The sequence below is a fragment of the Artemia sp. Qi Xiang Cuo genome, chromosome 1, assembly GCF_049724085.1.
Source record: "Artemia sp. Qi Xiang Cuo chromosome 1, ASM4972408v1, whole genome shotgun sequence".
In the NCBI taxonomy this organism is placed as follows: domain Eukaryota; kingdom Metazoa; phylum Arthropoda; class Branchiopoda; order Anostraca; family Artemiidae; genus Artemia; species Artemia sp. Qi Xiang Cuo.
The window spans coordinates 81,326,369-81,340,434 of NC_142794.1; the positions used below are offsets into that span (position 1 = coordinate 81,326,369).

The 14,066-nt window shown below is 34.5% G+C and overlaps 1 protein-coding gene across 1 annotated transcript; it reads right to left on the reverse strand.

The window, feature by feature from the left end:
• Positions 1-80: 80 nt before the first annotated feature.
• Positions 81-12,898, reverse strand: LOC148956794 (solute carrier family 53 member 1-like). The gene is made up of 3 exons (XM_089087358.1): positions 12,818-12,898; positions 6,198-6,347; positions 81-247 (listed from the first exon to the last, which is right to left on the reverse strand). The coding sequence occupies exons 1-2, from the start codon at positions 12,887-12,889 to the stop codon at positions 6,222-6,224; spliced, it is 198 nt and encodes a 65-aa protein (XP_088943484.1). The 5' UTR covers positions 12,890-12,898; the 3' UTR covers positions 81-247; positions 6,198-6,221.
• Positions 12,899-14,066: the final 1,168 nt, after the last annotated feature.

Sequence of the window (14,066 nt, forward strand, 5' to 3'; positions counted from 1 at the left end):
GATTAGTTACTTAGACAAAAACACTAGGACAGTAAAAAGAAGGGAAAAGTTTTAAAAAGGAAAGAAATACTTACACGTGAGCCATAAACCCTCTCCTCTCTTAGCAAAGTATTTTTTCCAGTTTTTGAATCGAAAAGGCCCCAATCCATATGTAAATCCCAATTGAAAGCATAAGTAGATGACAACAACTGACATAATAGCCATGATATTTGAAATGGATTCGCCAATTTTTCCGTAAATGAACAAGCTGTAAATAATGTAAAAGTCAGGTTAGTTTGATCTTTCATTTTAAATGCAAACTGGAAGAAAACGATATAGATACACGCTGCTCATAGATATTATTTCTAAAGTCAAAATGTAATTAGAGAACTCCTGAAATAAGTTCCCTGAGCGCGAAGTAATCGTCAAAGTCTGTGTCCACATTGATTTTGTTTTTACCTGTATTTAGGTTCTGTGCTATTTGCTGCTGATAATAAATATCCACGAAACAGTTTTAAACGAAAATCAAACACAATGGAAAACAAAAAATTGAAAGAAGGAACTTTATTAAAAGAAAGCTAACGTTAGAACGTTTCTAACGTTTGAACACAATGGAAACACAATGGAAAACAAAAAATTGAAAGAAGGAACTTTCTTAAAAGAAAGCTAACGTTAGGTACAGTTCATGGAAGATCAATACGAATGTACATGGAAGAAAACATACTGAGAACTACAGAAAGGGTATTTGTACAAACTTTTATAGGGAAGGGTTATTTAAGCCCTACAAAAAGCGTTCCAGTGTGCTTTTTTCAAAAATTCGCCGAGATATGTTTCAGATGAATTAAAAAGGTATTTACTTGATTACAGATTAAATTTATGTTCTCCTTTCATAAAGAGACTGCTCTCCTTACATTGTATAGACGAAAAGATAGTTTTATTGAAAATAATACTTTATTTCGACAAGCAAATACACTAAACAAGCTGTTTCTTTCAAAGCATTGTTCTTCGAAAGCAAAACTGTAACGTAAAGCTTGGGTTCGAAAAAATGAATCATTTGTCACTCTATTTAAACTCAATCGTTTCTTAGAGTAACTTCAGAGGAAGATCTGAAAAACATCATGTTATGAAATTTTGCGTTTTCCTTTTTTTAGAATAATAAGGAATGTTTTGTTCAAGTAAACAATAGGTAAATTCTTTACAACAATTCGCCAGAAAATTGGGAAAAGCCACCATTATTTCCCTCAGCTACGCACAGGAGCAACTGACTTTCCAAGGACCCTAGAAGTCTTTCTGAGAAAATTTACTACAAGTCACTAATAGAGATTTCATTATCTAATTGTCCCTGTCATCACAATCTTTACTCAATGTGTGTTTTTCCATTCATTTATCCCACTATATGAGACAAAATCATTCAAAGAAATTTGATAAACATTTAAAGGGTGTCATGAAAAGTAGATTATTTACATGGATGTGATACCAAAATAATACTAGCTTTCGTTACTTTTTTATGGAAATTTTTTTGAGATGAAGGCAAACATCCAAAAATAGTATTTAAATGTTTTAAACGTATTTTTTATAATGTTTCCCTAGTCTATATGTGAACACACGAGTGAGCCAACTGCCTCAACCCTTATGAGATTCTTAAAATGGACTTCTTTCGCAGAAAAACTTAAACAATGGCCCAGAAATACACATGTTTGCATTTTGAGCCCTCCATCAAATAGTAGACCAATGTGCAACGACAGTATCTTTGTACAAGCGACCATTAAGCTTGTCTAAGGGTTATTTATTAAAAAATAAAGAACAAATTATATAAACTTACCATCAACCAGTTTGCAATGTATCCCAATGTGTCCATTGCGATCCATCCAAATGTGTGCATTTGGATACATCCCATATAACGTGGATGAAATCACAGCCCCGAATGAAATAAAATACTTAAATCCATTGGCTAAATGACGAAACTCCTTCGAATCTCTATACTGACGAAGGCACTGAGCAAACCTAAACCAGATAGGAAGACAGAGAACTAATAGACGGGTCCACCATAATCCTTCGAAATGTTTACTGTTCTCTGAAAAAAAAAACTTTCATGAAACTTGAAAAACAAAAGAATATAGAGGAATGTCCCGTCAAATCCTTCCTCCTTGTTAGGTCTGTACTGAAAGTAGATACTAATTAGAATGTTCAATTTCCTGAAGAAATTTCTCTACCCTTATATATTTTTGAGCTTTTGTTTCTTAACTTTTTTACCATTGTGCGCATGCACTTTGTCGCAAGATTCTACTTTGATTTGACTCACAGTCTTTGCTAGTTTTATATTGACATTCTCCTCTCCCTAAGACAAAAGGTTATACCCCAATCCCAGCCCTTTTTTTGTATTTTTGCCGTGATTTTTTATACAATGGTACGATTTCAAGAAGCACTTTTAATTCATGAAAGGTAGAGGGACACCCAAAAAAATGTTTTAATGCCTCTAATTTGAATATTTCCTTTCGATAATTTTAGGAAACATGTATATAACGAAAACCTGGCTATTAACAAAATATAGCAATTTGCGGGGATCTTCCTCAGCTATATTTTTCATTCCTCTTTTCTCTACTATTATTAGTTACTCACACCTTAAATGAAGTATTTTAAGAAATGGAAAAGTTCAAGTAAAAATCATCAATTACTTATTGAAATTTCAAACCCACTTTCATTGCAATTAACCATACTTGGTCGTCAAGATATTCCCTAGAATAGAAAGTTATGCCAGCACATTTCCAAAATCCCTTCGAAATAAAGCACTAAATATTTTTTCTCGGAATAAAAACAGCAACAAAAAACTGAATATGTGAATAATATGCGATTTAATTTAGCATGGGTCTATTTTTGAGCTCAAAATAGGCTACTTACAACGACCCAGAACCATTGACAATAGCAAGGACACTCCCCCCAAAAAAAAGAATGAATACCAACAAACTTCCTAATCTTTTTACCACCGAACACCAAATATTTTCTTATTTTAGTGCCATTTTTACCACAGCCAAAAATTACTATATTATTCCCAGTTTTTTTTTTCATATCCAAGGAGACCATAGACTGATCATCAAGTAACTGCATACTTTATATGCTATCCGCCGCTCCTATATGTCTCTTTTTTACCGGAGAAGTTTCGGAAACAGGTCTAGTCTGGGTGCCCTACTTACCTTAATAATATATAAATAAAATTTGTCAGTACGTTGGAAAAAGCATAAGGTTCAGAGAACTGAAATTTAGAAAAAAAAGAAACACAAAGATTCCAGATAGGACCATTTAAAGCAACATTGGCGTCGTTGAGGGGGAGGGGCAGTTGCCCCCCTCCCTCCAATAAGCTGGATAATTTATTAAGTAGCTTTAAAATTGTTGCTCGTTTTATGTGTCAAATTTGCTCTTTACTTTGAGCAGATAATTTTGTTTTATTAATCCATGTTCGTTTTAACAAACGGAAAACGAGAACAATAGGGGCCATTACACTTCATAACGTGTTCTACATTAATATTTTCCAAAAGTAATGCCTTTGAAACCTTATCATTAAATAAACATGTGAGCCTAGTTAATAGCAAAATCGCAAAAATGTACTATGCTTCCTCTTTCGCCCCATTTGCTCAGGCTAATTTTTCGCTTGATATTTAAGGTGGTTTTAATTCCTAAAATCCATCAGTTCAATATTAGATTCCCTTGTTTTAAAGCTTTCAAAAGTGGAAATGAATACACCCTCTACATCTGCAAATAGGACACAAATAGAATCAGTGAAGAATAAGAAGGTTGGTATACAGTGAATATAATTTCTTGAATGAAAAACAATACATTGAAAAAGAAAATAAGACTTAGTACTTTTTTAAAGATATCTGTACTATAACTAGATAGATCAAATCGGTCATGGAATTCGGTAGAGGGAGACCCACTCTAGGAATCTTTTAATTGTTTTAATTTTCAAAACTCAAATTCTCTTATTCGTCACTGAAATGCCTAATGAGTGCTGATTAACATCCTATTCCTTGTGTTCCGGATTCAGATACTAACCCATAAATGTAGAACTACCTCTATATGCAATACCACGCTGACTGCTTGGTATTTTCGGTTTTCTGAATATTTCTTTTAACCAGCTCCAAAAAAAGAATAGACAAAAATCTGCTAAGAATTATGACTGGAATTAGTTGCATTTCACACAACGCAAGCGCTACTTTTGGGAAATTTATCTTTGCATAAGCATGCTCTACAAAATTTCGTCTGAGAATAGAATAAAGAGAATTTAAACAAAATATATATATTTTTCTCATAGTTTAGAGATGTTGTATGGACAAATAAGCGGTACCAACCTATTCTATTTTTCTATTGCTATCAGTTTTATCATGCAGCACTACGAGACCGAGCTCTGCTTCTGAAGAGAATTTTAGACATAAAACGGTATTCAGTGTAACGCCCTCTAGAAATGTATACCCCCCATACCCTGATTTACACAGGAAAAACTTTTGTGTAATTTTTACGGAATTGGTTTTTTTAAAACAAAGATACAAAGGGGAAGATAATTTTTAAACTCTAGGAATGGATTTATTCTCTCAATTGGCATCCCTGAGAATTTAAATTAATTTAAGGTTTCTACCGCAACGACACCAAGAATTTTTCTGATTTTGTGGATACTGTTTATCAGACAATGCCCAACAGATAGGTTAATAATTCTATCTTATTTTACAAATACTTTAAAATTTGAAGTACTGTCACTATTTAAATGTTGGGAAGATGTCACAATATAATTTTACAAAATCTGTGGTAACACTTTCACTTATCCTCTATCTTTACTTGGACAGCGCTATTGCGCTGCCTATGGCTTTTGCTTTGGCTTTATGTGGCCTGATGATATCAATGCTATTTATTAATATAAATCGACGAACCCACCAAAAAGTCAACTTAATAAAAAATCATAAATAACTGTTCAATAAATCATGTATATTAAAGGTCTAGTACAACTAGTTAAAATTTACAGAGTCAAAATCCATTCGAAATTACGAGCAAATGAATAGCAAAATAACCGGGGCTATTAGAGTAGAGCTTGCTTCAATTATGATATTGAGCATCCTCTGCTGGGCTTGGGGGTTGGGGAAAGTGGAAGGAGATATATAGTGCAGCATCAGTGGTGAATCTGGTCGAGTGCATACTACATTTCCCTTCGCCCACCCAAAAGTTTGTTTATGCTATACTACTGTTGTGTGCAGTAGTTCATTGCTGAGATTTTTAAGCAAAAGCCAAGCATCAGCACTTATATGTATCATCATTTAATGTGTGTTTATTGTTTATAATGTATTTTGTAATGTTTTTAGATTCACCAAGTAGCGTGTTTGTTAAATATCTACTTTTCTTCACTGCCGCTTGAATCGTACTTACTTCAATATCACCCCCTCTTGCCCCCCACCCAATAAAAATAATGTAGCTACGTCCCTGTAAAGAAGCGTTAAAAATGGCAATAAGAATGGGTTTAATTTTATTTTAAACATTAAATGGGAGAAAGAGTGTCAATATGGCGTAAAATTACACAGTATTGATTTCAAAGAACACACTCTTAACAAGTAACTAAAAACTATTTGGCTAAATTTTCCTTTTTTTTTTTTTTTTTTTTTACAGAACATATTAAGCTTTTGAGATAAAAATAATAATTTTCACTTCAAATAATTTTTTTTGCAGTAAAGGAAAGGAGAAATAGCACTTTTTGAAGATTAAAATAAATACATATCTTGCGCAATGACATAAACAAGGGGGGGACTCGTGACCTGGGTCCCATATAAATTCAATATTTTCAGTTCTAGGCCAAAGTGTCAAATAAGATTAGATTTTTATTATTACCCCCCCCCCCTTAAAAATAACCGCGTACGTGCCTGAACCTTGCACATGCACTTTCAAGATTAATACAACTGTAATTATCTTGAGATAATTATTGATAATTATTCCGTTCAACTTACCGTAAATATTTAGGGGGGCTTTAATGAGGGAGGATTTGTGTTCGTCTTAGGACCCAATGTCACTTTTTGCTTTCATTTATAAAAAAAAAATAGCTTTTTTTTGCTATCTAGTTCTTTCCCAGAATGAATATCGACATTAAGTTGTTTTTATTTCTTTTCAGTTTAATATACTGAATGTCGAGATTTATAGAAGATCGAGATTCTTACCCTGCTGGAGCCAAATTACCTAAGACGACTTACCTTCTTGAAAATACCAGTTTCCTTTTAAGCTTCCATAAAAAAAAAGAGATAATGCAGATCTGATAATGCTCTGGTTAAACTGCTAAGTTGGTCTGCAATCCAAGCATCTTCAAAATTTACGGCTACAAATGGTGCAATGCACATCCTACCCTGAAAAACAAGAACTCATTTATGTTCACACAAAATATGGTGGGGTAAAACAAGGGTAAATACAAACTCCTCAATTCTTAATTCTCAATTTCATTTCCCCAAAGTCTTATCCTTTTTTTAACTAGCTTCTCAATGAATTAAATAAAAAAAAGTTTTTTTTAACTGAAAGTAAGGAGCGACATTAAAACTTAAAACGAACAGAAATAATTCCGTATATGAAAGGGGCTGTCCCCTCCTCAACGCCTCGCTCTTTACGCTAAAGTTTTTCATTGTTTAAAAAAAAATAGAATTGTGAGAAAGTCAAACTTTAGCGTAAAGAGTAAGGCACTGAGGAGGGGACAGCCCCTTTCATATACGAAATAATTTCTGTTCGTTTTAAGTTTTAATGTCGCTCCTTACTTTCAGTTAAAAAAACTTGTTTTTTTTATTTAATTTTTGAACGTTTTTGAATAAATGCAGGTTTTGATCTTGGCTCACCGTACATGAATAATTGAAACACAATTTGCATATTAATTTACTTTTATTTGGTTAAATAGCTTTCTCGAAACTTGTTTAATTTTATTTACGAACGTTTTGATTAGTAATAAATAAACGTAACTTACGAATTAACTTACGTAACGATTTTCTATATTCATATATTTTTAATACGTATATTAGGGGGTTCGCCCCCTAGTCAATACCTTGCTCTTTAAGCGAAAGTTCGAATTTTGTTCCAATTCTTTAAAAATGACCGCTTAATCACAAAGGCCGTTAATTAGAATAAATAGCTCTTATGAAAGTACTAAGAAATCTTTGGCTTAAAGAGCAAGGTATTGACTAGGGGATGAGCCCAATCGTATATGTAATATTTTCTGTTTGTTTAAAGTTTTGATGTTGCGGCTGTTGCAGTTGAAAAACTTGTATTTTTATATTTAATTTCTGATCTTTTTTTAAATAATGCTGGGAAGTCCGGCATCCCCTTCATAAAAATGTCCCTTCCCCCGTGAAAACTTCCTTCATGGAAAGATCCTCCCACATAACCTCCAACTCACCCCCCTCCCCCTACAACCACGAAAAATCTCTCCTGAAAACGTCTGTATACTTCCCAATAACCAAAACTATATGTTAACAGTGGGTAAAGTTAATAACTTTCAGTCCTCCCCCCGGGAACTTAGGATGATTAATTCATCCTAAAAGATATACTTATAATATTTTCGAACATACTGAACAAAATGGCTATTTCAAAATTTTGATCAGGTGCCTTTGGGAAAAAATGAGCGTGAGAGGGGGCTTAGTTGCCCTCCATTTTTTTGTTCACTTAAAAAGGGCACTAGAACTTTTAATTTCCATTCCAATGAGCCATCCCACGATATTCTAGGACCACTGGGTTGATACTATCACCCCTGGAAAAAAAAAATAAGCACGCACCCGTGATCTTTCTTCTGGCAAAAATTGCTAAATTCCACATTTTTGTAGATAGGAGCTTGAAACCTCTGCAGTAGGGTTCTCTGATACGCGGAATATGATGATGTGATTTTCATTAAGGTTCTATAGCTTCTAGGGGGTCTTACCCCCTTTTTTCGAAATTAGCCAAATTTTCTCAGGCGTGTAACTTTTGATGGGTAAGATTAAACTTGATGAAACTTATATATTTTGAAATCAGCATTAAAATTTGATTCTTTTGATGTATCTATTTGTATCAAAATACCGTTTTCTAGAGTTTCGGTTACCATTGAGCCGGGTCGCTCCTTACTTACAGTTCGTTACCACGAACTGTTTTATATCGACATTAAGTTTTTTTTGTTTCTTTTCAATTTAAATAAACGCATCTAAACCAAGTTTAATTTACAGAATAAAATGTAAACAATTGATTATCTGAGGGCATTTGGAAAATATATTTACTTCCAATACCATAAGAGAGTAGCTAACTTAATTTACAATACGACTTTTATTGAAAGCTTTGTCGTAGAAATTTGAAAAAGGACCCATTTGATTGGAAATTCAAAAAACTAAAGCTCTCTTAATAGCTCTTTTCAAAAGTGATTGGAGGGCCACTAATCTTCTTCTCACGCCCACCTTTTCCACAAACACATCTAATCAAAATTTTTAGATAGCCATTTTGTTCAAAGTAGTTGGAAGTTTGGGAAATTAGGTCTTTAAGGATGACAATCCCTCTTCCCCCTAGATCCCTTAGGGCAAGGGTCGTAAGTTATACCCTGGGGACATATAAGCTTTTCATAGAAAGTGTTGTCGTAAAAACTTCAAAAAGGGCTCATTCGATTGGAAATTCAAATGGCTAGTGCCTTTTTTATAGTTAAAATGATTGGAGGGCGTTTAAACCCCTTTCACGCCACCATATCTCCAAACACATACAATTAGAATTTTGGGAGTGCCATTTTTATTACCGTAGTTGAAAGTTCTGGAAGTTTTGTTTTTAAGGATGACAACTCCCCTCCATAGTCCTCAGGGAAAGGGTTGTCAGTTATGTCCTGGGGGTATATAAGGTTTTTCTAGAAAGCGATGTTGTAGAAACCTCAAAAAGGGCTCATTTGATTGGAGATTGAAAGAGCTAGTGCCCTTTTTAATAGTCGAAAGTGATTGAAGGACGACTAGCCCCCTTCTGACACCCACAATTTACCCAAACACATCCAATCAAAATTTTGGGATAGCTATTCTGTTCAACGAAGCTGAAAATTCTGGAAATTATGTCTTTGAGGATGATAGCCCTTTAGAGCCCTTAGGCCAATGGTTATAAGTTATGCCCTGGGGACATATAAGGTTATTTCAGAAAGTTTTTATCGTAGAAACTTCAAAAAGGGCTCATTTCATTGGAAACTGAAAGGGCTAGTGCCCTATTTAATAGTCGACATTGTATGGAGAGCAACTAACCCCTCTCTTACGCCCACCATTTCCCCCAACACATTCTATTAAAGTTTAGAGATAGCCATTTTGTTCAACGTAGTGGAAAGTTCTCGAAATTATGTATCTGAGGATGACAAACCCCCCATAGCCCAACGGGCAAAGGTTATAAGTTATGCCCTTGGGGCATATAAGGTTGTTAGTGTTGTCGAAGAAACTTCAAAAGGGGCTCATTCAACTGGGCATTGAAAGGGATAGCGCCCTTTTTAATAGTCAAAAGTTATTGGATGGTAATTAACCCTCTCTCACGCCCACCATTTCCCCAAACACATCTAATCAAAATTTTCAGATGGCCATTTTGTTCAACATAGTTGAAAGTTCTGGAAATTAGGTCTTTGAAGATGAAACTCCCCCCAGAGTCCTCAGAACTAAGGTTGTAAGTTATGCCCTGGGGGTATATAGGATTCTATTGAAAGCTGTATCGTAGAAACTTGAAAAAGGGCTCATTCGATTCTAAATTCAAAGGGCTAGTGCGCTTTTTAATAGTAGAAAATGATTGGAGGGCAACTAACCCCCTCTCACGCCATCCCTTTCCACAAAAACGTCCAATCAAAATTTTGGGATAGCCATTTTGTTCAACGTATTTGAAAGTTCTAGAAATTAGGTCTTTGAGGATGACACTTCCCCCATAGTCTTCAGGGCAAGGGTCATAAGTTATGCCCTAGGGGCATATAAGAATTTTATTTAAAGCTGTATCGTAAAAACTTGAAAAAGGGATCATTCGATTGGAAATTCAAAAGGCTAGTGCCCTTTTTAATAGTCAAAAGTGATTGGAGTGCAACTTACCCCCCTCTCATGCCCAATTTTTCACCAAACACATCCAATCAAAATTTTTAGATAGCCATTTTGTTCAACGTAGTTGAAAGTTTTGAAAATAAAGTCTTAAGATGACAACTCCCCCCCCCCAGAGCCCTCAGGGCAAGAATTGTAAGTTATGCCCTGGGGGCAAATAAAGTTTTTATAGATACTGATGTTGTAAACAAATTTAAAAAGGGCTCATTCGATTGGAAATTGAAAGAGCTAATGCCATTTTTTAATAGTCGAAAGTGATTGAAGGGCCACAAACCCCCCTCTTACACCCACCATTTCCCCAAACGCATCCAATCAAAGTTTTTAGATAGCCATTTTCTTCAACGTAGTTAAAAGTTCTGGAAATTGTATATTTAAAGATGACGAACCCCCTAGAGCCCCCAGGGCAAAGGTTTGAAGTTATGCCCTGGGGCATATAAGGTTTGTATAGATAGCGACGTCGTTAAAATTTAAAAAGGGGCTCATTCAATTGGAAATTGAGAGGGCTAGTGCTCTTTTTAATATTCGAAACAGATTGGAGGACAACCAAGCCCCCACCCTTTCACGCAAACAGTCTTTAGGGGCATATAAGAATTTTATTTAAAGCTGTATCGTAAAAACTTGAAAAAGGGATCATTCGATTGGAAATTCAAAAGGCTAGTGCCCTTTTTAATAGTCGAAAGTGATTGGAGGGCAACTTACCCCCTCTCATGCCCATATTTCCCCAAAGACATCCAATCAAAATTTTTAGATAGCCATTTTGTTCAACGTAGTTGAAAGTTTTGAAAATAAAGTCTTAAGATGACATCCCCCCTCGAGCCCTCAGGGCAAGAATTGTAAGTTATGCCCTGGGGGCAAATAAAGGTTTTATAGATACTTATGTTGTAAACAAATTTAAAAAGGGCTCATTCGATTGGAAATTGAAAGGGTTAGTGCCCTTTTTAATAGTCGAAAGTGATTGACGGGCCACTAACCCCCCTCTCACACCCACCATTTCCCCAAACGCATCCAATCAAAGTTTCGAGATAGCCATTTTATTCAATGTAGCTGAAAGTTCTGGAGATTATATATTTAAAGATGACGAACCCCCTAGAGCCCCCAGGGCAAAGGTTTGAAGTTATGCCCTGGGGCATATAAGGTTTGTATAGATAGCGACGTCGTTAAAATTTAAAAAGGGGCTCATTCAATTGGAAATTGAGAGGGCTAGTTCTCTTTTTGATATTCGAAACAGATTGGAGGACAACCAGGCCCCCACCCTTTCACGCAAACCATTTCCACAAACAGATCCAATCAAAATTTTGAGTTAGCCATTTTGATGAACGTAGTCAAAAGTTCTGGAAATTGGGTCTTTGAGGATGACAACCCCACTCAGTCCTCAAGGCCAAGGTTGTAAGTTATGCCCTGAGGGCATATAATGTTTTTATAGAAAGCGCTGTCGTAAAAATTTCAAAAATGGTTCATTCGATTAGAAACTGGACGGGCTATTGCCCTTTATTTTTTTATGGAAGGGATGGTTGTTTAACTTCAGAAGAGGCTCACTCATTCTCCCTGAAAAAGACTATTTCAATATAAAACGAAAAGAAATTAATCAAAAATATTTTTGTACAACATAAGTTCTTAAAAAAAAGTCAAGAACTCCATTAAGCAAAAATGAACAATAATAGAATCAAATAATTTACCGAGCACACAACTACCACAAATCAGTAGAGATAAACAAATGAAACCCGACACGACCAGAAATTAAAACGAGTCAAACTCAAAACGAGGAGAAATTAATCAGAGTAGGGCTCTATACCCTATGCTTTCTAAAAGCCAGAATATAGTTAGCACTTTTCTGAAAAAAATTCTTTTAAATGTTTTCACTTTTATAACTTTAAGAAATAAAAATTAATTAAGTTTTAAAGGAATAAATATCAGCTTAGGTATATTAAACTGACAATTCATATATTTTTTAGTAAATTTTTTTGATTTTTTTTTCAGTAAAATACAAATTATATTATAAAGTAACTATAATGAGTATGTCAATTTAAAACTAACAGAAATTAAGTATAATGCTTTTCATTGAAAAAAAAAAGCAAAACACATAATGCAATAAAAAATACAAAAAAAAGTATCTTTTAAATTTTGCATGGGAGGATTTCACTCATTTGACACCCCCTAATAACGATTATTTCATTCAAAAGCTTATTAGGATCGTGAAATTTGGATGATACGCAAAACATATGTGAACATGTTTGCCTTACATAGCAACTTTTTTTCTCTGTGAAACTCGGGTTGACCTTGAAACTAAGATTATCATGCTAAGAATGACCTGAGCCTATTTTCAAGATCTTCATATTGGAAATGTAATTGACACTAGAAATACAAACAACTCAACAGACAAATTATAGAAAATATTCCCAATTAACCAAAACCACGACCTAGCCTGGGATACATAGAATAATAGCAACAGCTTGGACAGATTTGCAAAAAAAGGTCATCATCTTCTACCAATCGTTCTTGCTTAAGAAAACAACAACAATTTGAATCAATGGCATATCAATGATTTTGTTCGGGGGGGGGGGGTACTTTAAAAAAATCGCATTAAAATTTTGCATATGCACTTTGTGACGTTTCTACGATTTGGGCAAAAATTTCCTGGGGAAGGGGGAGTTGAGTTGCATTTATTCCTATGAACAAAGTAGGCTATTATAAAGATTAGGAAGTTCACAGTCTTGCTATTCTTGTTTTTGCTGTTGAGCTATAAGGGAAGAGCAAGTTACAATCAACCTTGGAGTACTTACCATTATTCGAAGTAACCAAAAGCGTGGGCCATGCATAAAAGTCCTGGATGGGTTGAATAGGAAGGCTATCATTATGACAGCCAGCAATTCATAAACAATTCATATATTTTTTAGTAAATTTTTTTGATTTTTTTTTCAGTAAAATACAAATTATATTATAAAGTAACTATAATGAGTATGTCAATTTAAAACTAACAGAAATTAAGTATAATGCTTTTCATTGAAAAAAAAGCAAAACACATAATGCAATAAAAAATACAAAAAAAAGTATCTTTTAAATTTTGCATGGGAGGATTTCACTCATTTGACACCCCCTAATAACGATTATTTCATTCAAAAGCTTATTAGGATCGTGAAATTTGGATGATACGCAAAACATATGTGAACATGTTTGCCTTACATAGCAACTTTTTTTCTCTGTGAAACTCGGGTTGACCTTGAAACTAAGATTATCATGCTAAGAATGACCTGAGCCTATTTTCAATATCTTCATATTGGAAATGTAATTGACACTAGAAATACAAACAACTCAACAGACAAATTATAGAAAATATTCCCAATTAACCAAAACCACGACCTAGCCTGGGATACATAGAATAATAGCAACAGCTTGGACAGATTTGCAAAAAAAGGTCATCATCTTCTACCAATCGTTCTTGCTTAAGAAAACAACAACAATTTGAATCAATGGCATATCAATGATTTTGTTCGGGGGGGGGGGAAGTACTTTAAAAAAATCGCATTAAAATTTTGCATATGCACTTTTTGACGTTTATACGATTTGGGCAAAAATTTACGGGGGAAGGGGGAGTTGAGTTGCATTTATTCCTATGAACAAAGTAGGCTATTATAAAGATTAGGAAGTTCACAGTCTTGCTATTCTTGTTTTTGCTGTTGAGGTATAAGGGAAGAGCAAGTTACAATCAACCTTGGAGTACTTACCATTATTCGAAGTAACCAAAAGCGTGCGCCATGCAAAAAAGTCCGGGATGGGTTGAATAGGAAGGCTATCATTATGACAGCCAGCAACAAGGGGTTGACGTAAGGTGGCACAGTTAGTATGTCAGCGTACAAGAAGCAGAGGACACTCAGACACCACAAAACACCTTGAAAAAGAATTTTCTTTTTATTCTTTAATTTCCTTTCATTCTGTCAAAGATAAAATATCTAGATGTGTTCACAAGAACTAGTATTTTTATTCATTTATTTTGTTTTTGCAAAAGAATGACCGTAATATAACAACCTGCTC

What these genes read in the sequence shown, in the direction of transcription:
- LOC148956794 (XM_089087358.1), bottom strand. Translation starts at nt 12,889, where the DNA reads ATGATAGCCTTCCTATTCAACCCATCCAGGACTTTTATGCATGGCCCA. An exon ending in TTTGGTTACTTCGAATAATG is followed by an intron (nt 6,348 to 12,817) that starts GTAAGTACTCCA and finishes CTTGTTTTTCAG; the next exon opens with GGTAGGATGTGCATTGCACC.